General features: G+C 41.3%; 1 protein-coding gene across 2 annotated transcripts in view; it reads left to right on the forward strand.

Annotated features, from left to right (window-relative positions):
• Positions 1-2,353: 2,353 nt before the first annotated feature.
• AGMO (alkylglycerol monooxygenase) overlaps positions 2,354-27,598 on the forward strand; it is a 192,515-nt gene continuing 167,270 nt past the window's right edge. The window contains exons 1-3 of one of the 2 annotated variants that reach the window (XM_074150588.1): positions 2,354-2,525; positions 8,704-8,834; positions 22,328-22,479. In XM_074150588.1, coding sequence (XP_074006689.1) covers positions 2,397-2,525; positions 8,704-8,834; positions 22,328-22,479 — 412 coding nt within the window. In that variant the 5' untranslated portion in view covers positions 2,354-2,396. Of the gene's footprint in view, positions 2,526-8,703; positions 8,835-21,835; positions 22,108-22,327; positions 22,480-27,598 lie in introns of those variants that run through there. The other variant, XM_074150587.1, reaches the window with a different exon arrangement.

A 27,598-nucleotide genomic window follows, 5' to 3' on the forward strand; every position in this document is an offset into this window, starting at 1 on the left:
GGACCCCAGATACTGTCCACTGATAACTTTTTTGGTGGGATTACGTTTTGGTCATTTTAACTCTGTGAGCTGACAGTGGAGCAAGATGAACACCAGCACCAGAGCACTGAAGGGGAAACACGGGGAAACACTTTCTACCATATGTCATTGCCTGCAGTGAAGATCTAGTCAGAATGCTGTTGATTTGTGTGATTTTGAGTAAATTTGGATTTTTTCATTTAGATGAATTCAAATTTTAGAAGTTAATAACTGGAGTTCTATAGGAACCTCAATTACCATAAATCAACATTGAAGTTGAGAACACTAGGATGAAATTTTAAAGCACTTTATAAAGTTTATTAATTTTTACTCATATCATGCTACTAGTATAAACAAAACATATTAAGAGACGGCCCAAATCTATTTCACCATTAACACCGTTTTAAAACACTTGTTCTTTGTTCAACTTAAAGTAAAATATTTTTATTGGTACTTCCAGTAATCTTCTGACATTCATGTACTATGTTATTGCTACATTACTAAAACTGCAGAATATTGTTTAAATCTCCCCCCCACTGTTGTTTAAATGGCAACATAGTTAAATACAAGCATCAGAAATATGCATTACTTCAATTATTTTAATGTCAATTTCTACATATGTTTCTTTTTCTAAACAGAAATTTCACCTGAAATTATCTGTCATAGTTCCTTTCTAAAACTAAGAGTTGATTCAAACTATAATGCTTTTCTTAATTTAATGACTGGCAGGACTTAAATTGGGGCAAAATCCCATAGCAGGATTTTCAGTCCATTTCTTCTGCAGACAGGGTGAAGTGGAACTGAAAGTTTGAGATAAAGGGGTTGCTGGGACAGGGTGTTATCTTATTTCCGGCTAATCTATTTTATCACAAAGCTTACTTTATCAAATCCAAATGTATAAAGTGTGATTGACAAACATTGGACAGGGAAATGCATGCTCCTGAGCTTCAGATTGAAGGCCTGAATCTACGAAGCCTGTCCTTATTCCCATTTCTAAAAGTCATTTTCTACGAGGATCTAGCATACATTTATGTCTACTGTTCCTTTGTATATCCCTAGTTTTTATTCCTTTGTAAATGGCAGCATAATAGGTGGATTCTAGAGGCTACCATTAGTATAGTCATGGTAATTAGAGATATATAAAATTGAGCCATGATAAGCCCTTCTGAAAGATTAAAAAACCCAAACACTTTTAATGGGAAGACGGCTGGGCTGACCCAAGGAGCCAACAAGCACACCTCAGCTTGTTTCTCAAAACCCTTGACTTTTATAAATTTAAAAGGTTTGCTTTTTATGCAGAAGTCAAAAACCTGAGCAATATCTTTTGTGTGTGGACACCTGTCTAAAAGTGAAAAAGGACAGCTTGAGCTCTGCTGTTGAGAGATTTTTGAGGGTGAGAAGGGAGTTGGGACATGCAGTGGGTAGGTGTGCAAGGGCTTTCTCTTGACTCCTCTAAGTGGGCCATGCACATAATGAATCATGTAATCATAGAATTGCCTGGGTTGGAAGGGACCTTTCAGATCATCCAGTCCAATCATCAACCCAACACTGACAAAAACCATCACTAAACCCTATCTCTAAGCACTATGGCTACCTGTCTTTTGAAGACCTCCAGGGATGGTGACTCTACCACTTCTGTGGGCAGCCTCTTCCAGTGCTTAATAACCCTTTCAGTGTAAAAATTTTTCCTAATTTTTCCAATCTAAGCCTCCCCTGGTGCAACTTGAGGCTGTTTCCTCTTGTTCTATTGCCTGTGACTTGGGAGAAGAGACCTACACCCTCCTTTCAGGGAGTTGTAGAGAGCAACATGGACCCCCTCAGCCTCCTTTTCTCCAGGCTGAACACCCCCAGCTCCCTCGGCCGCTCCTCATAAGACTTGCTCTCCAGACCCCTCACCAGCTCCGTTGCCCTTCTCCGGACACCCTCCAGCACCAAAATGTGTTTCTTGTAGCGAGGGACCCAAAACTGGACACGGTATTTGAGGTATGGCTTCACCAGTGCCACATACAGGGGGGAACGATCAGATTCTATGTGATTCTTTTGTGATGACATGGGGAAAAAAAAAAAGAAACAAACAACTCCCCCAAGAAACCCAAACCACCCCAGAAACCAAGAAAACCTGCAAAACAGCACGATTCAAAGAAAAATAAGAAAGTCGAGGCTTTCCCCAAAGCAGCCTTCAAGCCCCCCCAGCGCCACGGCGAAGCGAAGCCCGCCGGGCCGGGTTAAAAGCCCGAGCCCTGTCCTCGCCCGGGAGCCTGCGCCGCCGCGGAGCGGGGCGGGCGGAAGGTCCCCGCTGTCGGCACATCCGCGGAGGGGCGGGAGGTTCCCCGCTGCCAGCGCACCTGCAGCCGCGGTGCGGAGCGGGTCGGCGGGCTATGGGGAGCGAGGCGGGTGGCCCGCGGGCGACCGCGCCGGGGCAGCAGCTCCGCGCTCTCTTCTACGTGCTGCCGCCCGGGGAGAGCTCCTTCCGCACGGTGGAGGAGGTGCCCGACTACGTGGAGAAGGTGAGAGTTCCCTCCCGTCCCCTCCGCTCCCCCCGCAGCATCCTTCTCCGCACCCTGCCCACCCTGCGCGCTGCTGCCGCCTCCTTTATTTTTTAATTTTTTTTTTTTTTTTCTTCTTCTTCCAAAAGCCACAGCCGGCCCAAGGAAACAACGGCCGCGAAAGGGCACCTAAATTAAAATTAAATACCTTGTCTTTCTCTGACCGCTTTCGCTTCTGGGCTCTCTATCCGCAAGCTGCCTGTTTTAAGCTGCCCGTGTAACCGTGCCCTCTATTTTCATGTATTTTAAATGAAGGCTCAGATGCTTTCTCCTGATACCAGGAGCTAAAGTTTTCCGAGAAGCACCCCAAATTTCTGGGGGTTGATGCGAAACACAGTTGCGATTGTCAGTGCTGCTGGATATAGTGACAGCAAACAAGAAAACGTGACACTCTGTTTGGCTATTATGGTTTTAAAGCACTATTACGGTCTTTAAAGCAAGCAAAAAGTCAGGTCTCTGCGCCCTTAAGGCGAGTGGTACAAGTTAAGTCAAAGAAGGAAAAATAAAATTTTCTATTTAAAATAATAATAATAAAAAAAAGATTGTTTAAGAGAACAAATATTTGAGTTGGGACAGTGCAGTCTCCCAAAGCTCTAAGGCAAGAGTACAGAGGTCAGGGGTGAGAACTCCCTTGTCAGCAGGCAGCAGCATATCCCTCCCTTCCCTCCTGCCCTGCCAGCTTATCCGCTTCCATGAAGGTACCTTTGCTCCCTTCTGTCCTACCGATTGCACATATCTGGGCACCCAGCTCCTGCTGAACCTGGAACCAATGTGAGCTTTTTGTGGAGACAGCAGATAAATGCTCTTTTGCCCCTTGTGAAAGTCAATTCAGCCCAGCTTCACTGAAGAGCCATGCTTTTTATACGGGTAACTCTGCCAGGTTAACCTTGGGCTGCTGTGCAGCACCTACTATTGGGCTGCAGTGGGGGAGCAGTGCAGCACCGTCAGCAGCTTTCTGGGAATTGTAGTAGTATGGAGCAGCCCTTCCCCAAAGGCTGTTATCAGCAAACCATTGCCCTTTTGGACAGGGGAAGCAGAGAGCTGCTGCAAACCCAGCGGGTGTGTGCAGTGTCTGGTCGATGCACTGCTTTCCACGGAGGCATTTTGCAGCTTAAGCTGCAGCGTCGTGATCGAGGAAGACTGTCTAGAGTTTGACAGTTTTGCCTGCTCAGCTCCAGCTCTCTCTATCGCCTTTCTCAATCACAGAATGATATGGGGTTGGAAGGGACCTCTGGAGATCATCTGGTCCAACCCCCCTGCCAGAGCAGGTCCACCCAGAGCAAGTCCCACAGGAACGTGTCCGGCTGGGTTTTGAATGTCTCCAGGGACAGAGACTCCACCACCTCTCTGGGCAGCCTGTTCCAGAGCTCTGCCACCCTCACAGGAAAGAAGTTCCTCCTCATGTTTAGATGGAACTTCCTGTGTTCCAGTTTGTGCCTGTTACCTCTGTCATTGTACCTGTCACTGGGCACCACTGAAAAAAGACTGGCCCCATCCTCCTGACACCCACCCTTTAAGTATTTATAGGCAATGATCAGGTCCCCCCTCAGTCTTCTCTAGACTAAAAAGACCCAAGTCCCTCAGCCTTTCCTCACCAGAGAGATGTTCTAGGCCCCTCATCATCTTTGTAGTCCTTTCTGTAACCTCTCCAGCAGTTCCCTGTCCTTCTTGAACTGGGGAGCCCAGAACTGGACACAGTGCTCCAGAGGGTGCCTCACCAGGGCAGAGTAGAGGGGGAGGGTGACCTCCCTTGACCTGCTGACTCCACTTTTCCAGCCTAGTATCATTCTTTTGAGCCCTTTTGTGATTTCTAAAATACACGCACTTCATAGGAGTAGCTCCTTTGAGCTAGAGTCATCTGGGCAGCAAATGGCAGCAGTGGGTGAAGCAGCTCTGATTTTGAGAACAGGACAATTTTGTCAGCTTGTGTCTGGCTGTGGTTATATTACTTCCATTTTCAGAGAAAGAACAGCTCCCCCATCCCTGCATCATGCTCTCTGTGTTGGCAGAGCTGTATGTGAAGGCCCCGAGTCCTGTTTAAAACATTAGCTGATCAGCTCCAGTGACTAGTAGCAAAGCTCTGCAGCAGTGCCCAGGGAAAAGTCACCCTTCCAAGTAATCTCCAAAGTTCTGGGAAAAAGGGTTCAAATCCTGGACCATAATCATAGAATTTATTTTTACGTGAGCTTTTGTCATGTAGAATTTGAAACCCTTGATTTTCCCTTATTTCTAGGAATAGAAGAGAAGTTATAAGTCAATTTTCTTTCTCCAGGGCAGAACATCCTGGCTCATACAATGAATATTGACGCTTGCCCTGTCCTTTCTTGAGCATTCTCTTTGCTATGGATATAAGATTATGCTCTGGTTTTTTGATTCTCTCATAACCTACGGATGGGTGGATGGAGTGCTGCTTTTTTGCTTGCCAGTATTTGGCAAGTTCTCATGAACAGCAACAATTTTACTTTGCTCCTTGCCATGTTCTGAAATTGTCACTTGTGCTCACTCAGTAAAGACTTCCACGAGTCAGACTCGGGAAGAGAGAGCACTGTTCCTTTTGCTGAGAGCCCCAAAATGAAAGCTTTAAATTTAATATTCACTGTTTTTCTTTTCTATTTACTCTCTGCCTAAAGATTAAGTTCACATTTACACTCAATTCACATTTTAGGCTTTGCTTCTAAATAATGAGGCACAGAACCTTCATATTTAGTTTTACATGAAAGTTGAGATTCTTATGTTATAAGGGCTTGGGACTTTAAGAAAACAGAAACTGTTTCAAGACTTGCAATAAAACCATGAATTTATGTTGAGTTTCAACTTAGAATATTATTTTTTGCAACTGTATAAAGCAGAAACTGATTTTAAAAGGTCCTTTGCATTCTGTAAGAGTTGGTTACTTATATGGGAAACCCCTCTTACTCAGTGCTCAGCGTTAAGACTTACAAGTTATGGATCAGTTATTCGACGAAACCACACGCTAATGCAAATCTCTGTTAAGTATTTCTGGTGATGGCTGAAGAGAAAGAAGCTGGAAACAGAGAGAAAGAAAAACATTAAAAGGCCAGAAGATATCAAAAGGATCCAGCTTCTGTCTCTGGCCTGTGATGCCAACAGTGGCTATTTCTTAACTTTGTGCCATTTTGTTTGTAGGGGCGATCCTTGAAAACTTCTGCAGAGCTACCTATCCTCAATAGGTTCCTTAAATGTCTTCATTGTCCCTTTAACTTAAACAGAAAAGGAAGAAAGACAAAGTAATGGTTAGGCTAGTGAGACTATTGTCTGTCTTGCTGACTGTGTCCCTTTTTCCTGAATTATTTGCATTATCCTTCTGCTGTCTTACATCTCATCCTCAGACCGCAGGCTGTTTGGGACAGGGGGTGCCTTTTCCTTCTCCTTGAACGACATCTAACATGGTACGATCCTGCTCCATGACAATAGCTGTTAGGTGTTATGGTCACATAAATAACACATACTGGTCTTGACATAGCTGATCCCTTTGATCTGCTTTGGACAAAGCTTAATGTGGGTGTGTGGGAGAGAGGTAGTGATTTCTTCGATACTAAGAGGTATGCCATAAATCTTGCCTTTCGCAAGCTACTTGATGGGCTGGAGGTTAAGGCTGTCTGAATGTTTCTCTATCCTCCTTGCTATCACACTCCCTATTTGTGAGTCAAAGTGTGCTGTCAAATGCTTGGCTGTCTCACAGCTCTACAGTGGGAAGAAAATATTTAATGAAGTCAACAGGAAAGAAGTTATATTAATGCGTTAGGAGTAAGTCAGTCAAGTATTTTAACCATTTCAGATGTTGTTAGGTAAAGTGAGTTGCAACATGGAGTGCAGGTATTGTATATTTCTGATTCACTATTTTCATTTCATGGATAAAGCATCCCACTTTGTCAGTCCTGAGCCCATTCAATTTGCTGTGCAGCTTCTGCTGTTCCGTAACTTCAAACTGCCTGTAGGCTGTGCTAGACCTGGCTCCTGGTATTGTGGTCAAGTGTTTCTTAGTTGTTCTTCATAAGACCCTTTTTATCTCTGCTGGACTGTACAGCTGTGGTCATCAACTTTTGTTTGATAAGTTGGGAATCTGTTCTTTAATTATATAATAAGAAAAGTACATTAAAAGTCTTGCCTACTTAGAAGTGAAGCAGCTAGAGCAAAACATGGAGTATTTATATTTTCCTAGAATGTTTCCGTGATTTCAGATGGAAGTTGTGGGGTTTGGTTTTTATTTCTGTATTATTGATTTCACATATCCAAAGATTTACCACGCTGGTTTTCTTGGTTGATGTTTAGGCTTTATCTAAAGGTCTTCCTTTGCTTTCGAAGTTTTTTATGTCATCAGTTAGTGCGTATCCCAAACAGCCTTTTAGATACCTAAAATGCTGTTCAAGAGCAAGATAGGCATTTAAATTAAAAAGTGCCATGTTGATATTAATCTCTGTTCATCTGTTATTGTAACCTAACCCTCAGCTGCTGAAGTTTATGAACTTTCACATTTCCTAGACACTATAAATCTCTTGCTGCTTGCATGGTTTGAATCATCCAATTCTTCTTCCACTGAGCAATCTGGTCTATATCCATCTTAGTCTCTTTAGTGTCCCAGCCTGGTAGGAATTCCCGGATCATATCTCACTTGGCAACAAAAACGAGCACCCTCCAAAACGCAATGGCATTTGCAGAGGCAACATGCTTCTTCCATTAAAATGTTGTATAGGCGGAAGCAGCCTCTCTTCTACAGCAGTGCAGTTTGGAGGGTTTCAGTCTCTGAATCTATACATGTTTGCAGGTCACTTGAACAGGGCAGCAGAAGAAGACTAACAGGGAAAGTCTTGCAGCTTGATACTTCTCATAACGGTGCAGAAAGTCTCACTGGTCTTGCATTTCTCTTGCCCTGCAAAACATGATGGGAATTTTATGCCTAAATACCACTGAGAAAGAGTTGTCCAAATGTCTCCAAGGCCACCTAAAAGTTTTCTGCAGAGTGAAGGAGGCAGTAGAAGGAACATTCACAGATGCAGAGATCTGATGCAAGTAAAATAGCTCTTAATTTTCCTTGCCACAGGCCTTCTAAATTTTGGTGGCGATGGCTGATACGCTGCCACTGCCTTGTCATTCCTTCCACCCATGAAATGCAGGGGCTGTTAGGACTCCAGTGTCGGTAAAAAAGCATATGCTCTACCAATTGCTGTTATTCCATCCTTTTTTCTTGCCTATGCTGATGAAAATTTGAGAACAGCTGTAGCAGTCTTGCTCCACTGATGAAAAATGGTGGTGTCACGGTAACGTTACCAGTCTTACCACTAGCACAGCCGTACCTTTCTCTACTGGGTGCTGCTGTTGTGCGTTACCAATTTGCCAGTTGATCTGGGACTCAAAATGGACAGTGTGGATTGAATCCTGGACTGAAGCAGCACTGTGAGTGGGAAATGTTTTAGTCTTGCTCATCGTTACACTTTTCTTCAGAAAGGCAGAAAATTATGTTATCTTTAGTGCAACCCAAAAGAAAAAAGGGATCATTGTATCATTGCTACTTGGTCTGGAAAGAGAACGTGTGGTATGGCCCAAATTGGAATGGGCTGCATAGTTACTGGGTTCTCTGTGTACACATAAAGAAGAGCTGTTGCTATCTGCAGCAGAAAGCATGGCAACAGAAATGCCGAGTAGAAAGAAACTCACTTTTTTCTGTCTTTCAGATAATATTTTTAGATGCCAAATTCAGTGGCTGAACACATTCGAAAAATGCTTACATATGAAATCGAAAGCTGATTCTGTTTTACCTTGTGGCTAGAGGAGTCCGTGAATATCGCTCCTCTCACTGATTTGCTTGAATATGAGAAATATGAGTTTGGAAAGACTTTTGTGTTTCGTTTTGATGCCACTTAAAGATTTATGTGCAGAAGATACAAAAGAAAATAATATGGGAGAAGGTTATTGTGCTGGATTTATGCTTGTGGTGTGGATTACATGGTAGCCTTGGTGGTTCTGGTTCTTAAGGTCCATGTAGAGCTTTATCGTAGTAGTAGCCAGTAAAGTGCCAACCAACCCAAGAAGTGTCTGGCTGCATAAACTGCTGTTAGGAAAGGTGAATCTAATTCTGTTTGTGTTGTGACTTCTTGTCTTCAAACTTTTTTTTTTTCAGAGCATTCCATTCTTCATTGCTTTTATTGTGCTGGAGTTTGCTGTCAGCTGGGCTCAGAAGCGTAAACTGGCAGGTCGGATCAATGATGGCATCAGTTCTCTTTCTTTAGGTATCCTGTCTCGACTGCCGGAGTAAGTACACGTTATATTAGTTTAAGATTGTTCTTTAATCACTAAGAAGGAAGAAAAGAGATTTCTATATTGAAGTTCTTACTGCTATCCCAAAATGATTAAACAAGGCATCTGGGTCTTACTTTGCTAAAATGAAGTGGCATAAAGAGTGTAAATGTCTTTTTAATCTGTAAGGCTAAATATGATACTTGCTGGATATTTTCCATCTGCAATTATATTCATCTTTATTTGATCTTGACTGTCGCTTTTTGCCTATTCTGGGACTTGACCCACCCACTTGACCATATCTTATGTTGGACTGTATGTTAAAATCTGAGTTTTCTTTTGTTAAACTTCAGAGAAAAGAAAACAAAAGCATCAAATCAAGTCTATTATTTTCATTAGCCTTTAAAAATAAAATTGTGTGCATATAACCCTATTGATAGAATTGTGAATATGCATGTGATCTAAAGTTCTTTGAACTCAGTCATAATCTTGTGTTTGACTTCAGTGGATTTTAATACCGGAGAGAGTTGTTGTGAATATGATCATGTAATCTATTCCCCAATGATTTAACTGAATTAGTTCATGGTGAACAGAGTTGTGTTTTAAAGAAATATCCATCATGGATTTTTAAATATCCAGTAACAGGGAATCCAGCAAGTTCTTTATATAAGTTGCCCTAACGGTTTTCCAGGAGCTCTAATTACTTCTAAGGAATGTCATGGTTTAGATCTGTCTTTGGATGATATGAGCTGCCAGATGATAGATTTTATTACATCTTTTCTGTTAGAATGGGATTACATTTCTATTCCCCATGTATGAATTTACAGATTACCATCAAACTGCATATAATCTCTTCATTACATGAAGAAAAGTTTTATGATTTGAATTTGACTATATGGTGTATTTTCAGGTCTTTCAATTATTCCCACAGTCCTTTTTCTGAATCCTCTGCAGTTTTTCAGCCTTCTTAGTGTTGATGTCTCAACTGCACTCCATATTTCAGAAAGTGCTACATCAGTGCCAAATAATGAAGTCATTTGTTCTCTATTTCTACTTGTTGTTCCTCCCTTTATATATCCCAGGCCCTTTGAGCCATCCTTCATCCCCAAATATTTTTTTAGATTCTGTGGTTTACGTTCCTCATTCATAGGCAATATGTTCATATATTTGGCCACATAAAAATACGTGGATTGTACATTTGGTCATCCTGAAGTAGTCTGAATCCATGAAATGCTGCCTTTGTTACTTAGAGATCCCTGTTTATTGTCATTGCAAATTTTACTGGAAATCTTCTCTTTCAATCCAGGTTATTGATAAAATACATTAAAAGAGCACAGCAATAAAAAAATTATCCCTTCTGGCAAGTAGCACCCATTTTCTGAAATGTGTAAATCACCTACTTTGTAATCTGTTGAGCATTTGGCATTTACTTGATTTATTTTTTTAAAAAAAATTCTAATCAAGAAAAGATTTGACGAGGTTTATGTCTGTGCCTTTAGATTAGGGACAGAGACAATTTGTGATGGATTATGTTAGTTAGTAGTAGGTATCATGGACGAAGCCTTTCAAGGAGTTTGGGAGATAAACAATGTCAGTTAGAGACACCCTCCCAAGCTCTTCATATGTCCGCAAATAAGAGGCATGAGCTTTCAGCATGAGAAATATTAAAACATAAAGTAATTTCTTCAAGTGTAAAGTAATGTCTAAGTTATTGGAGAATTTTGTGAAGCTATTTTTTCAGCTAGTGTACAACCTATATTCAAACCATTTTGTTGCTTTTAATGACTTGTTAACATGATCTTGAAGGAGAAACATTCAATTTTTCATTATATTTTAAGCTGTAAGAGATTAAATATTTATCAATATATTAGACTTGTGTGCACCAACATACAATCCTGCTAAAGGCTTAACTCTAGTTTGCATGAAGCTAATATTGAATTAGTTCAAATGTTGCTTCTTCAACTTAGCCCAAATTTTGCAGACAGTCATACACTTCAAAGATTTACCATGCTAAATACTTACTTTTTTTTTCATATGAAGTATTCAGGACTGATTAAGTTAAACAAGGGGACTGAGATACATGTAAAGTAAGTTTGAATGGTTTTGTGAGGCCTTTTGGCTTTATTTTAAGAATACTTATTCCTGGAACAAATGCTTGCTAAGAAAGCTAGCATTGCGTGTGTGGAACGCGGCTCTGCAAGGTGCTGAGTACTTTTATTATTTTGGCACTCAGTACTTTGCTGCAGAATTTGGCTTGTGGGCTCTGCACTTTTCTTTCAGATAGGAGTTATTTTGCAAGGTTGTTTCGACTGAGTGAACCAAATGAGCCTTAAGGACACAAACTTCACAGGACCAGGCAAATCTGCGGGATCGGGTACACTTATTCATTGCTACACCAGCACAAGAAGTCTCTTCCAGGTCGCTTGTCCAGCTCTCAGGGCTGGAAATACAAGACCCTCCTCAACAGTTCTTTCCAAAAAAAGAGTTCTGTAAAGCTTTTAACTTTCTGGCTGAATGTGAAAGAAGCAGGCAAAATACAGACTTCCTAAAAAATTTAATCGCATGTTAATATCAGAATTCTAATGGTGACTGCTTAGTGTAACACCTCTTTTGTAAGTAAGAGGAGTTGTGAATAACAGAGTGGCTAAAAAGGCCTGAACTGTGAAAACAGAACAATTTACCCTTCTGTCTTCTGCTTCCATGGTGTGAAAGAACTGGGTCAGGAGGAAAGAAAAAGCACATGCAAAATCTGTTGCTAAGACTTTCACTTCAGTCTCTCCCTTTCAGGCAGAAAAAAGGTAGGGAAAGCTGACAGAAACTGCTAAAACAATATTTCAGCAGAACCCACAGCATCAGGGGAAATAGTAGTGCAAATCATTAACAGCTGAAGGTTAGATTAACACACCATTGATTGTATCCTCTCCCAGGGACTAATTTTCATTTTCTCAACTAGCAGCAATGGTTTGCCACTTCCTTAAAAAAATCTGTGGTTGAATCTGAAATGGTGGGCTTCAGTCTATTAGTTAGAATGAAGCTTCAGATGCATCACTGCAAAGCGGTCTTTACATTTAATGAAAAAATTAGGAGTCACAGACCATATTCAGCCTCTAAGTATGTTTTTCCATTTCACAGTCTGTATAACAGAAGTACTGCATATCTTGAGGGAAAACAGTATTTATTCAGTGTTTCTTACTTCATTGTTGGAGAAAGTGCAAATCATAAATTGTTGATATTTGTATGCCAAATTTTAAAAATGTAGGTGCAAGAGGAAAAGTCTAATTGGACAAGGCAATGTGTTTTGGTTTTAGGCTTATTAGACTCAACAGCATGTAGTAAGTTGAATTGCTTTGTGCGTATATATCGTCTCTTGTAAAATAGCCTATATGTTTCTTAAGTATAATTTTCTCTGCCTTAATGCATACTATGCATTCCTCTGCATGTATGAATACTAAATGCTGTATGCAATGAAAAGTAATTTGGGGGAAAGGGAGAAACCCGAATTACTAAGCTTACTCCCAGCATCCTAAATGTTGGTGGTTAAAAAATTTCTGAGAACTTTTATTTTAAATAAATAAATAACTTTTCGAACTAACCATTGCCAGGAGACTTGAAATGCTGCTTTAAAAATATTCTCCCAAGAGAAAGTTTATTTTGGGTATAAATATCCACTATACAAGTATGTGCATTATTTCATATTGGCCCATTTCTTCTTTTAAAGCAGCAGAACATAAATCAAATCAAAAAGCGTTTGGGGGATAACTGAGGTAGGTATACTTTCAAACTAGTTAGGAAAGTCTCCGTTCTTTACGGTCATGCTCAATTGCCAGTTTTTAGTGTTCAACTCTGCAACACAGTCGTACAGTATGTGCGTGTATGTATGTCTAACAGAGGTTTGTCAGTCCAGTCTGCAATGAACTTCATTGCTAAAGAGAATGTTACAATTTGTGTACATTATTTATTTTGGTTTTTGAAACAGAGGGGATTAGAGTTCTCTGAAGTATTGTGGAACATCAGAAAGGAATGAGAAAATGCTTTTTGATTAGTTCATGCTATTATACATCTTAAGGTGTATGCACATCAGCAATAATTGTATCAAAGGAAGACAAATCCTGTTTCTGTTCTAGACCAGCATATTCACAGTTTTGCACGTCATCTAGATTTTAAATGATCTTCTTCCAGAAGCCAGACTGCAGAGGCATTCGTGTACATTTTAGACCAGCACTGCTGCCAACTGAAGCATCTTTGACTAACTTGTACTTCTGGTTGCTCATTCTTGCCTCGGCACCTTCTCTCCCCTTTTGCCAGCATGGCATTTGTGTTGCCCTGTGGTGAAGTGGCCCATTAAGCAGGTCCAGCACCCCCTGGCCCCTCCCATCATATTAACCCACATCAGTTCTGACTATGGCTTTGCAAAATCTTGTGCCAGCACAAGAAATGGGTTTGGAAAAAAGCAGTCAGGATCGCGGGACAAGAAACACTCAATTCTTTTGCGGCATTACTGAGTTATCTGCTTTAAAGCATATGCAAAATTGCAATCTGAAACCAGAAGTTTTCAATTCTTAATAGCAGCAATATGCAGAGCTGATTAGAATACACTCGGTTCAAGTTGGTGCAAGCATTTCACAACCCTGTGGAGTTGGCAGTGTCCCGACAGATCTCAAAATACTTGCCTGCATGGATTTATCCATTTAAAGTAAGTCCTGGTTTCCTGAAGTATCTACTAGATACCTCATGTGTGACTACAGAAAATTATAATCTCATAAATTAGTGATCGCATCTCTTAGAAGAAAATTTGATACATGCGGTTTCTCGTAAATTATATTTTCGCTTCAAGACTTATTAGGTACATTTTTTTCTCCACATCTGTTTTACTAAGGCCTTGGACAGATGTTTATTTAGAGCATGGTCAGATGTGTTGCTTCTGATCCAGGTGCCCCCTCAGATCTGCCAACATAACTGCACATTTAATTGCTCCCTAACCTGGTCCTGACAAAGTGATCCAGCTAAAAGCAGAAACAAAAGCCCCCCAAGAACTATAAAAGAGGTGTTTAAGCTCAGCTGCATTCATTTTGACAGAGCCAGGTCAGGGAGCAGCTATGCATGCAATTACGCTGGCAGGTCCGAGGGCTGGTAACCACCACAGTTAGGGCAGTGATGAGCAGATGGGGCCAAACTGGAAAGGTAATCACTTAACCTGGTTAAATTGCAAGTAAAGCTGCCGTGCCATGCCTCGCCCCCAAACCAACCTAACTTCTGGCTACTGCACTTCTGTCCTTCCTGTACTCATTCACGTAGTCCTCCCTTTCTTTTTTGTTGGTTCAGGTGCTCATCTGATCCCGTGTGGAGTTATTTCAGTTCATTGTGGGACTGAAAAGGTATTTGCTTAAGGCAGAGACAGGCAAGCGAGTGGGAATGTGTCAGCCAAGAGCTGTTAGGCACCAGACTCAGGCTCTACTGAACCTGCAGTCACAGCCAGGCTCGCAGCAGCTAGCTATGGCAATTTGAGACACTACCTGTCAATAGATGTTTCCAAAAAATAGGATTTTAATAGATAGCAAGCCTGAAGAGATGGAATCTACTTGCCTCCCCATTCCTCCCACTCTCCAAGTAGCACTACGTAGTTATGTATTTCACAAGAGCACCTTCCTGGCTGCACTGTCCCAGGTATACACTGCTCATCATTCCCACGTTTTGCCAAAGGTCACAGCCCTCGCAGCTGTGTCAGAAGAACAGGTTTTGAAATAACTCACTAACCTTCTGTAGGTAAAGCAGTCAGAGTAGGATAAAGAGTTTCAGTAAGGGGGTAGTGCTCTGCAGCAGGAGCTGGTAGCATTTTTAGCAGGCAAAACTGACTCTGGAAGGGGATTATCTAAATCAGTTTAGTTAAGCTCATGGCAGTGACTGTGTACATGAACAATCTTTGTTTGGTCTAATTAGGTTTTTTTTTTTTTGATCTGGTTTGTCATTGATGAATTGAGTGGAGTTAAATCAGTAAAAGTTAGGATAATTAATCCACACGAGGGTTCCTGTCTTCTCACTACATCAGTTTAACACAGTTTTCGAGATTTGGTGCAAATCATGCTGTGTCCTCAAGCAAGTCCCAATCCAGCTGTGCCCAGTAAAGATGCTCGTGCTTTCTGCCTGGTGTCAGGTGCTCATTGCCGCCTCCCCCGTCCCCTGTTAACACCTCCACTGCTCTCGGTGGTGAGTCCTTCCCAGGCATATCAGCAGTGTTACCCTCAGTGGCTTAAGCTGTAGAATTTTGTTAACTTGGTTCACTTTGTTTGAAGCTGGAGAGCACCCGTGTGGGCAGAACTGCTGGCAGAGCCCAGGAGTACCAATGAGCAGCTCTCAGCATCCTGGCATGCATGGAGTGCTGCTTTTTGGTGATGACTAAGGAAAATTCTGAGCCAGAGTTTAAAACTCTCGAGTTTCTAATGAAATGACGCACAAACTACTAAACGTTAAAAAGAAGGATTCGGGAGAGAGACTTGGGAGAGTCAGGATGTTCTTAAACTAATTGCCTGAAACAACTGGTAGTCCCGACCTAGCATAATGTTCTAGAGATTGCTGTATTTCACACAAGCCTGTCAGGGAGCCAATTACTCTTATAGATTGTAACCTCTTACACAGACACAGCTGTCTGCAGAATGTGTATTTATCTACATCCTTAGTATTGCATCATTGCTTTTTTCTAGACAGTGGGGCCAGTAAAATGGCCCGGTGATGGCCAGTTTGTGAATCTCAGGGCCCAGCTTTGCACCTGCCCTGTCTCCAGAGACAAAGACGAGCTGTCAGTCTTTGTTCTCAAATATAGGTGTGCTCTTCTGGGAGAGCACAGACTGTGAACTGAGTTTACCCTTATTGGAAATATGTTATTAATTATGTTCGGTAGTCTCTGTAGCTCACAAAATACACCATTTAAAAAAAAAAAAACACCATTAAATTTTGTAGTAGAGTTTTATTCCATGTATTTTTCTTTTAGATAAGTTGTATCCGTTTGCACGCATTTTGAAAAACTGCTAAGGAGCTGCTTCTGTGTAGAGTACCCTTCTGACTGAAGCACTTCTCTGCTAAAAGATGCATTAAGCTTAAATCGAATTCCACTAGATGGAGCACAGGGGTAGCATTTTTAGAGCTGGCCAACCTAGTTTCCTGGGTCAACACCTAGAAGTTATGGAAATTGGGGAAAAATGTCTCTTAATGATTCTGTAAATCAATGTTACAGATCTGAAAAGAACAGACTTTCACCACCGTGTATATCACAGACAAAACCAAACTGCCATTTTTAAAGTTCAGAAGTACGACCAAAGCAGTTCAATAGAAATTCTCATGTAAATATTTTTCCTCATTTTGTGATTTGATGTGCTGTGACGTCTCATTGAATTTATTTCCTTATATTTTTATAGGCCATAGGAACAGTCATCTGTTACCAGTTCCTTTGTTCTATATAAACTCAGAACTAATCTGAGTGGAATAGAATACCCTTTTCTCTTTCCTCATTACTTCTGTTTATCTGTGACATTTGAGAATATTATAGGCTTGTTCCTAATCTAACTAAAAATGTAATGCAAATTTGCTGACTTCAGTGGAAAAATCAAGTAGGAGAGATCAAAAATCAAACCCTATATTGGAAAAAGGTACTAAGTAGCCATTTGTGTTACACTTACATGGTGCTATTTACACAAATATTGAAAAGTCAGGTCTGTTGTCTCGCAGGAGATGGCATTCTACAATCTCCCAGTGTTGTGTGCACTGAATTTACTGGAACAGAATTTACAGCCCAGTGTGCTGGGCAGGTATAAGTAAGTCTAAAGAAATGTAACTTCCATTCTCATAAAGGAAGAAGAGTAAGATACAATGCTGGAAGCTCAGCTGTTCCGAAGCTTTTAAACTAGGATTTGTAATCTCTTAAAGATCACATGTAATTAAATTTACCAGAAGACCTTGCATAAACTTAGGCCAAAATGTGTTGCTACTATGGATTATATCACTAAAGGCAGTGGAACTGCTCATGAAAATATTTAACTTGTGCTGGGTTTTTAATTGATTGCTTATTTATATATGAAAGAGCAAAGATAAACAAGCGACTTGAATTATGTAGACAGGACTTGGGCTTAATAATAAAAAAGCGTTACACTGACTTTTGTTCTTTTCCTTCCAAAACCTGTTGTTTCATGTTTCGTTCCACCCACTATTGTAAATTAATATTAGTGTTCTAAATTAGGGGATAAAAAGTGAAGTGCAACAGGAATAGGTTTGGGGAAGAAAAAGTCACCTCTGCCAGACAAAATGTTATGCAGTACTGTGTACAATGCAGCCAGTAAGGATACCAAACTCACCTCCATTTTGCTTTATTTTGTGTTTGGTGTTTATTTCTCCTTGAGGAAAACTTGTGATTTGCATTATTTAGGCTAAAATGCTAGGGAAGAAAGTCATACTGAAGAAGAGGAGAGGCTTTGATTCGGCTTTTGTGTCTGGTGGGAACATTTTCTCAAAATGTAGGTGCTATTTCCTGTAATCAAGGGCTTTCCAGAGCCTGATAATAATTTCCCAGCTGTATCATTTTGGTGAATTATTTTTTAGCCTTGGGTTATTTCATGACTGGTTTTGCATATTAAGAATGGGAGAGGATCATATTCATCTTGATGATAGAAAACAGGGAATAGAACTCCCACAGCTCCCTCTCCCTTTCCCTCCACCTTGTGGAAAGTTTGGCTTTGTGCTAAAGCGTGAAAAAAGCCTTGACTGCAGTATGTCAAGCATATTTCAGCTCGATTTGTGTCAACCCTAATAAGTCAGCTGACAAGGTAATAAATTGGGTGTCTGTTTAAGACCTGGCACCTGTACAGGAAATAAAAGGGGATTTCAGTTGCAGGAGGTTTGCTTTGTTTTGCAAATGGACCTTTTCTCAAGACTCCTCTACCTTCTCCCCCCTTCTCCTCTTTACTGAAATCACGTTATCAAAATGTTTATTTCAATTGTGACTGGAGCCAGTTTTTCATCTGGAAAAGAAAGCTCTATGAGTATCCTTGGAAATGGAAATCCTTATGCTTTGCACTCTGAAACAAAGGCTTACAGAGCATTTAATTATTCATGTATCCTGCTGTTACATATATGGTCTGAATAATTTCAAATTATTGAGGAGAAACTGCCTTTGTTCAACATTTTGAAACTTTACATTCATGCAGTTTGAATCAGGCTAGGAAAATGGAATTTATTTAACCCAGGGAAACTGTATTAGTAATATCTCACTATTTTTAATGATAATATAACCTTGTGACCAGGGTGTCTTAACATGTTTCCCTCTGTGTCTGACCTCCAAGGATGCAAGTCAGTGAGAGCCCCTGAGAGTCGAGCTTTTGTAGGTCCAGCTGTAGAGTTGTGTTTTTAGCTCAGGGGCTCCAGGTCGGTTCCCAGTGTGACACAAGGTGGTGATTGCAATAGTGGCGAGAGCTGAGGCGATTTCCTTGGGGTCTTTGCTTTTGATACGCAGATCTTCCTCCATGCTTAGAAGAGAGACAACAGCTACCGTCTCTGACCTTTTTCCGTTTTGGTGACTGTCCCAGGCACCATGAAAGAGGTTTCCTAAAATGTTCGTTTCAGACTCTAAGGCTGGTGTGTGAGCTGGAGGAAGCAAAACAGGACCTTGTGTTCTTTGAAATGGGCAGCTGCCTTTTCTTCCAATTGAATTTTCTCCACCTTTTCCCTCCTTCATTATCCCATAGGGATCTACCATAAGTAGATCTTCATTTCCACATAGCGAGTTCATCTCCCAGAATTTCCTTCTTGGACTTTTTTAATTAGAGGAAGTGATAATCTGACCCAGTGGAAGGAGAAGGGGGGAAATGGTTTATTAAAACAAATATTATCACCTTTGAATAAAGTATGCATGAACTTTAGAAACAAGGAGAAGAGAACTCTGTCTCAAAGTCAAAACGGTTGCCTAAGTGCATACTTTGCAAATAATAAGAAAATTTTCAGCAGAAATGTTCAAAATCCAAGAAGATAAATCTATGCAATGTATATAATAAGGTTTTCTATACAGTCTGTTCCAGGATTTATTACTCCTTATGCAGAGGATTGGACTAGATGACAAAAGTCTTACCTATCCACCTCTGTCATATTTATGGTTAAAACCTAACATTTAAATGAGGAAAAAGTTTTCTTAAGTTCTCTTCAGTATTTTCAAGAAGTGAAAATGGAACTTGAGGGAGAAAAAAAAAGGGGCGATATAAACCTTTAAAACTCCAAGTGAACTTTCAGAATCATAATTGAATGCAAGCTCTGGACTTTCCTATCTATCACGCTGTAAATTTTTAAAAAATACTTAGCTAAGCAACTCTTCTTTCTCCAGCATTGCATAGTGATATGATGGATTACTCTAAATTAATTACAGTAATCAGCTAGTGTATATGTGCTGTAGAGTTGTGATTCAAGCATGAAGGAAAGAATGTACAGCAAATTACATATATAAAAAATGCGTTGCAGGGTTAGCTCAAGTTTTACACCTTGGCCTCAGCCTGTGGAAAAAAAGGAAAAAAAAAGGACTCAAGGGTGAAATACTGAAAGCTGATCAAAAATGGAGGAAATGTACCAGTTCACATATCTTTGGATGTACTGCAAAGGCATTATATGTTAATAAAAGCAAAAGAATAAAGTAAGAAAACAGTACCTAATAATAACTGATACTCTATGTTGCAAGAGGTGTTTTAAATTTCCTGGTCATTGAAAAGATGTTAAGAAATGCCCATTTCTTTGTGTTTGAATAATATCAGCTCCCTTCTGACCTGTTGTGAAAGGGATTGAGAATTTATACTGAACTTTACAGATGCCTCTTGAGGTGAATTGCAAAAGTCTGGTTGGACACATATAATCTTCTTTAAAAATATTTATAGAACACAGCTCTTATGAAAATTAAACATGTTCCAGGTGTGTATGGTCCAACTTCTGGGCATGGCTAAGTTCTTTTTTGAAGTGGTAGATACACCTGTCATTGCTAGTGAAAAGAAATTCTTCATCTGCCAGCTGCTGAAATGAAACTTCATGGGGTTTGTTATGTTTTGCTTTTGTCCAAGAGAAAAACTGGGATGATGGCAGTAAAGGTAGGAATGAGTTCCAGGTAAGATGAGGCTGTGGAAAAGATATTAGTTCTCTTCTTCCGGAGCAACAACTCCTTGTAATGCTTCAGATTCTTGGGATAAAGTGGTAGATGCGATACTATTCTGCTTTCAGGCTAGTATTGGGAGCTTGGGATTTTCAGCTGACTTTTTTCCTCGTTAATAGAGAAACTAGCAGCACAGAAGCTTAAGAAGTTTCTTTTTAGCCTTATTTAAAACACTGTTATGGGAAGGGGTGCTAGCACCAGAAGTATGAAAGCTCTGAACGGATGTCTCTGCAAAAATATGGAGGTGACCACGAAGTTCAGTCATGGAGTGTGGGATGGTTCATGAGCTGATATAGCCATGTTTGCTGAGATTCCCTCCTGTTTCACATCCCTGGAGAGGTTCAAGGCCAGGCTGGATGGGGCTTTGAGCAACCTGGTCTGGTGGGAGGTGTCCCTGCCCATGGCAGGGGGTTGGAACTTGATGATCTTTAAGGTCCCTTCCAACCCAAACCATTCTACGACTCAGTACAGTGACCTGAAAGGACGGGGCACGGCCACACTGTTTTCAGGGATGTTTTCCAGATGTGTGAAATAAGGCTTTAGAGGAGAAGGAGTATAACAGATCCTTTTTTAGTTTTGCAGATTCAAGTATTTTTGGGGCTATGCTGTAAACAATATCAAAAATAATCTAGCTGAAAAAAAAGGAAGAAAAAAAAAAAAGCAGGGTTTGGGAAGAAGTAGCATTGGGATGTGGCACTGAGACAAGAAGGAGCAGACATGGACAGGGGTGTGTGGAGACCCTTAGCTGTTTTTAATGTAAGGTGAAGTTCCAGGGGAGACTGAAGAGAGAGAGAGATGTTGGTCTGTGACAGCCTTTCAGCTGAGGTTCGCAAGGTGGTGCCACCTCTGTGCAGTTTGTTACCACCTCTGCTCAAGTAGCATCTTGCAGGTATGTCACCTGCAATCTCCATTTAAAGTTCCCTGAACTGGTATCCCTTGGTCTTCCTTCAGCCATGAACAGGATTTATAAATTTCTGAAACCTTGCACAACTTTCCACAAAGATGTTGTTCTGCTGATAATTCCTCCACCCATCCTCCCCAGCCACCCCCCTCCCCCCCCACCAAACAACAAAAACCAGCAAAACATCTGAGAACTAGATTAGATTTTCTGTGTGTAGATGATGGTGCCAATGTAAATCTTATTTCTGACTCTTGGGTCCTAAACTGAGGTGCATTTAATCCATTGATATAAAAAAGGGTATGTGTGACTTTCCTACAATTTGTGTCTTTTCCCTACTTTTTTTTTTTTTTCTACTTGCTGTTTTCAGAGGCTGCCCTGGTTCAGTTCACCACAGTCCCATAAACGTTTTCACAAACACAGCAAAGGAGGGTAGCGGGAGGGGATGTGAGGAAGCTGCTGCAAGTTATGCTGTGGGCTACTCTCTTCTGCAAAAATGCCAGTTTAAATATACATCAATCCACAGATGAGGCACCATTTCACAGCTACCTAAGGCAATTGTTACCTGGGCCACCCCAGTGCCCACGGTGTCCCATCTCCCTCATGCTGGGGTTAAGGCTTCCCCATCTGTCCAAAAACTCACCCAGAAAAAAACAAATAAATTTGTTTGGAGACAGCTCAGCCTCCAAATGGGTGAAATGTGGTGGGGCTCTGAGGGCAGGGTGTGACTGTGGCAACCCAAATTTGTATTAACCTAAACAGCTGTGGAGAGTTACCACCAAGTCTGGCCTGCCCATCCCAGAGCTACTTTCTTTCTCCTTCTCCTGGTTTCAGCACTGACCTGTGTTAGGTCAGGGGTAGTTGCTCGCTTCTGCTGGTTTTTTATACCAATTTCCTTTTATCTTCTTTTCAATGGTACTGGGCTTTGTTTCCTCCTGCTGAATTTATCCTCTTTTAAAGTGAAGTGATATGCTGAGCAGATGGAATATCTCACTGCTCCCAAAAGCCCTCTCACCTTCCATGCCCTTCCTTACAATGGAAGTAGCCAAGGTATTTTAATGTCATACCTTAGCATTTGAGAATAATTGCTGCTATGCTTCAGTCGTTTCTGACTTGTGAGTTAGCAAGGATGAGTTTCTTCTGGATTTGGGAGAAGAGGAACGCCATAGCACCTGCAGAGCACAGGAGTGCCTTTGAGTGTGCCTAATGCCACAACATGGGTGGTGAGTGGGTGAGGGTTGGTTTTAAAAACCTCATAGACCTTAAGCAAAGGTTTCACTGAAGTCAATAGTACGTTACTGGACAGAGACTGCAGAATTTGGAGGCTGGTTTTATGTGCTAGAAAAAGACTCCTGTCTGATAAATGGTAAATATGTAGTAAAAAGGTTCTGCAATTAAAGCTGACAAAATTATTGATAAAAATTTTTTGGATCTCTTTTTCAGTGTTTTATTCAGGAGCATTGACTTAATTAGTTATATCTATGTATGGAATAACTACAGACTCTTTGAACTGCCCTGGGACTCGCCATGGACGTGGTACATGACATTCCTGGGAGTGGACTTTGCATACTACTGTTTTCATCGCATAAGCCATGGTAAGAGTTAACAAGTTTTTAATGCATTAAAATACAAAATATTTATTTATTAATAAAATAAGGTATTTGGTTTTGTTTCTATACTTAATCTACTCTAAGCATATATATTTGCTCCCCTTCTCAAGGATTAGCGGATACTGGCTTTTACTTTGAGTATGGAAAGCAGTTTATACATCATACACTGTATAAGAAACTTGGATTTTGTGAAAAGAGGGAATATCATTTAGAAAGCAGTACCACAGCAAAAGTGAAGAATCACAGGAAAAAAATAGGAAACACATTGAAATTTAGGGTTAGCATTCCTATATGCCTGTTGGAAAAACACAGCACAGTACAGATAACTATTTCGAAAGAGACTTTGTGGGTGTACAAAATGGAGAGCAGTAAAAAGCAAGGTGGCCAAAATAATGACAGGGCAGCTGGCTAACTTCATCTGTTTCTGTGTGGTTTTAAAAATCTTTTTAAACATTCAGTCGTTGTTTAATTCGTAAATGAATAAAAATGTTTCTATACTTACATATATGGAGATAGATATACATGTATGAATAAGGTATTTTAGAAATCCTGTCTGCAATTAACACTTGACTATGTAAATGTGAGCCTTGCCTTGTTTTTGTTTAGAAGTATGCTTTTAACCCTACTTGCTTTTATACATGAAAAAGCACAGCTTAGAAGGAATTTTACTGTTATTTATTGTAACAATGGGGTCTATATAAATCATACCAGCTATTTCTGCACATATATATTGCGAAGATGCAATATCAATCCCTATGTATCTGTCTTGTTACATATTACTGTTCTATAGTGACAACATATTTTTGCTCTAGCCTTTTATATCCTACCTTAAAGTGCAATAACACCTTCTATCAATCTGAATACTGGGCCTGATCTAAAGTCCGTAGCAATGAAACAGGAATCTTGCTGTTGTTTAAGAGAGTTTGGACTGGGCTTCTCAAGGCAGAGCACCCACAGCTCCCAAAAGCTGTGGGATGTAGTGCCGATAGTTTATGTAATGCGCTTTCAGAAAGGGAAAATGTTTTGATGCCAATAGGTCAGCAGAATATATGGAAGTAGGTAAGATAGGAGCCTGAGCCACTGCGGGGAGTGGGAGGGAGGAAGGGTCCCTCCCCGGTGGGGATGGCAGGCGGGGGTGAGAACAATGCAGGGTGGGTGCAGGGGGACAACAATGGTGGGGGGGACGGGGCGGGGGGCAAGGAAGCCGGGGGGAGCTGGAACAATGTAGTCGGGGGGGACATTGCAGCCCGGAGCTGGGAGCCCTGCGTGGGTGTACGGGAGACTGGGAATACACTTCGCAAACAATGACATTAACAGTGCTGGCAGGGCTACAGCCTCGGGCTGAGAACAGGACCAGAGCAGGAGGCTATTCCTGCATTTTAAAATAAAAGTAATTGTCTTCAAGTGTTAGAAAAATCATTATTCTGGCTGTGCTTTTGCTAGAGTCAGTGCTAAAATTCCCACTGGCAGAGAAGGGAGCAGGGTCAGTTCCGAGCTCTCTAAAGCAATTGCACTTATTTCTGTTCCTGCAGCAACTTTGCCTTTACTCTTGTCTGGTTTTCTATATTTTGAGGGGATTGCACACTTTGAATCTCACTAGCAGCTTTAGAATTAAAATCCAGACCAATTCTGTCTATATGTAATGGAGTTGAGGAAACTCCGTAAGAAAAGGCTGCTCTTGTCTTAAGAAGGTCGGCGCTGAGCAATTCTGTAAATGTTAATTTACTCTTCTTCGGATTACAGAAATACTGTTCACCATTAGTTCTGTGCTACTCAGCAGGGAACTGATGCAACATTGTAGAAAATAACTCTATATGGAGGTTTTAGCTTTACCAACACTCCCTTCTCTGGTCAAGCAATGATGAAATCCCTAGTATGGCAACACAGCTGCAAAAGCCGGCTGCTTCGGAAGTTGCTAAGGAAATTTAAGTGTAGGAGATGGTTTTAAAAAGTAAAACATAAACTCCTGAAAGTTACCTTTGCACTCTGAGGAGCCAGGGCATCGGGACAGTCTCTGGTACAAGTGGACAAAACACACCCTTGCACTAGAAAGTGACAGGGCCTGGTGATTCAGGCTTGGATCCTAGAGCAAAGTTAAAAATTAATAGCACATGTATATCCCAGGAAATTCAAGCTGTGTGGCCTTATGTGTGGGGATGTAAATAATAGCACTAATTGTTTCAAACTGGAAAACTAAAATTCAGATACATTTCACAGTTGTTTCTTAATACTTGATATAATTTTAATACAAAGAATCATCATCACCATATAGATTTCCCTGTCTCCAAGCAATAATTTGATAACTCAAACCCCTGGCTTTTTACAACCCTATTTCATGTTGTCCATGCGATAATTGCATTGTCCATTCTGCTATTTGAATAAATAGTGTGAATTATTACAGATTTTAAAGTTTCTTCTGCCCCAGAAACTCTGCTATATGATATCAAGTTTCTACCCAGCACTTGGGAAGCTATTTTTTCCTCTTCACTATATGCGTGTAATAGCTATTATCATAAACTGAAGTTATACAGCAACAAGAGGAAGTATTTTTAGGTGTGATCTCATTTTGCAAAGGATAGAGTTATTCTAAGTATGTGCTTGTATTTTCCATTGTTTGCAGTAGCCACTAAAAAGTTAGAAAATAAAATGTTTCACCACTTCTTCCAGCATTTTTCTGGGCCTGATCCAAAAGGCATGGCAGTCAATGGGAGTACTTAGCCACTGCTTTTTCTCCCAGCGTTTTAATGAATTTATAAATCAGTGTAACTTTTCCCTTTGTTTCAGTAAAAACACCCGTTATGGCTGTACTACTAAGAAAAGTAAGCTGTAAAATCACAGGGTTTATTTTAATTTTTTTTTTTTTTCAGGGAAGGGTATGTGTGGGTTTGAGGGTTTTTTACCAGATATTTTAATCTAGCGTATATGGTCTAGTCCTCAAGTTTCCTCTCCAGGTGCAGAGTCCTCTCGGCGCTAGTTGCTCCTGCTGGAAAGGGGGGTTCGGGGGTCCCAGAGGGTGCCGAACCCTAGCCCTGGTGCGGCACAGCCCTCCCCGCGCCCTGGCCTCGCAGATACTCCTCTTGCAGACGCATGACAACGGCAGTAAGGAATTTGGAGGCTCTGTAAACTAATTTCTTCAGCAGCCACACCTTTTAATCAGGGGAGGAAATCTAGAGACTTCCAGACCCATGTGAAAACAAGAGAGACGGGCTTGTGTGGAGCCCAGGTGCTGGCTGTGGGGCGGTGGGGGGGTTTCACGGCTGCCTCTGGTGTGGGGGGCTCTGTTGGGCCCAAGGGCACCCCCCGGTCTGAGCAGGGCCCTCAGCAATGGCTGCGCTCTCAACCCCGCGCCTCGACAGGGGATAGTGGGGAACTGTAAAACTCTGTAGGGGAGCAGTTTTTAATCTACACGTCCCGGGGGGTTGCGTCCTGCAGAACAGTGTGGTTTTCTGTCAGCCAGGGGACCTTCCTCTCCTCTCTCAGGCCCTGGAAGAAGCCGTCCAAGTCTGGCAGCCAGCAGGTTTTGAGAGCCTGTCTCTTTTTAACAGCAGCTTCCAACACCTCTTCTTTTGTTCTCCTTTACTGCTGGGGAATTTCCATTGCTTCAAGTGTTCCTCCCCTCAGACAACCTGGGAGAAGCAAGTTTCCTTCGGCGGGGCCAACCTCCCCCCCAGCAGCTGCATTGTTCTGCCAGGGCTGTGGCGGCCCATCCCGTGTCGGCCGCTCGCCCCCATTGTCCGCCGGCGGCTTCCAGCTGCCCTGCGGGATACGTGACACGGTCCCTGTCAGCGAAAGGCCGAGCCAATATGAGCTGATGGTTTGAGTTATGTGCAGAGTTCGTAAAATAGACCTCAACTGATAAGTTATACCCTCGACAGATTCCCCAGCTGCTACATAAAATTTTGAGTTAGTGGTGTGTCTCTTAATAACGCTGAGTTTATTTATGGTGGATGAGAAATAAGCCTTCTACTACACCAGGCATATTCTGGAACAATAGACTCCGAGTTTCTCGGATTCTCCCACCCCTCAGGACTGACCTCTTGTCCAAGGCCAGCTTCTGAAGGGTCAGAGGACAGAGGAGAAACCCTGAAAACTCGCTTCAGCTTTGTCCCTCAAGAGACCATGCCTCAGATCTGTGGCAAAATGTCTCAACTGAGGATGTTGAGGAGGTTTTCTTTCTAAGATTTCCAAGAATTGGAAGCTTTGTGAACTTTTCATCTCCTGTTTCACAGAATTTTTAAAATGCCTAGTTCTCTTAGCCATGACTTGCATTGCTTCTGCCTCTTCTCCTAGTAAGCGTCTTTTGTTACAGTTTCATAGAACAATTTCTGGCTTCAGAAGTTTCTGGCTGCTTTTTCCTACACCCTGCTGCAGTTCACCACCCACTCGGTCCTCACAAAACCCCTCCTGCACAGAGACTATGCACGTAAGATCACCGAAGTAGTCCATGTTAAAAAACAGGGTTGTGTTGGGTTTCTTTCTTAAACAATCCAGCTCAGTTCAGTAGTCTTGGAGTCAACTTAGCCAGTGGTCAAGGACATAAGCAACATAAGCCAGATTTGCTAGCACAGAATCTATGGGATAACAGGAGACTTTAGAGGGAGTGGAGAGAATTTTCTGGGTCAGCAGTGCACAGGCAGGTAACTCGTTCTTAATTGTAAGGATCTAAGAGTGGATAAATTGGGGCAGGTAGTGTCTCAAGATTCATGGCATTAAAAAAGGGATGGGCAACAGCAAAACCTAGTCCTGTTCTTTCTGCTAATTAAATACGTAGTCTGCAGTAATAATCCTAATACACTATCACTTTCAACACCTATGTTGACATAGCAATGCTATGTTCACTGTTGAATGAGAAGGCGAGTTTGACTTTGCAAGCTTGTTAAAGGAAAAGACAGCGGGGCTCGAAGTCTCTTCAGCATCTACATTTCCCACTCAATTTTGGAGGTTGTATTGGAATCATGTGATCATGCTATCTTTATTTATCTGCCCCGTCCTGCCTTTGAAGTGGTCCTTCTGTCTGCATTTTATAATGTATTTGTCTGAAGACAGTATATTAGAACGGACTTGTTAAGTAGATTTTATATTAAGAATTGATAGTATATTGAAA

Source organism: Numenius arquata, chromosome 7 (assembly GCF_964106895.1).
Source record: "Numenius arquata chromosome 7, bNumArq3.hap1.1, whole genome shotgun sequence".
In the NCBI taxonomy this organism is placed as follows: Eukaryota; Metazoa; Chordata; class Aves; order Charadriiformes; family Scolopacidae; genus Numenius; species Numenius arquata.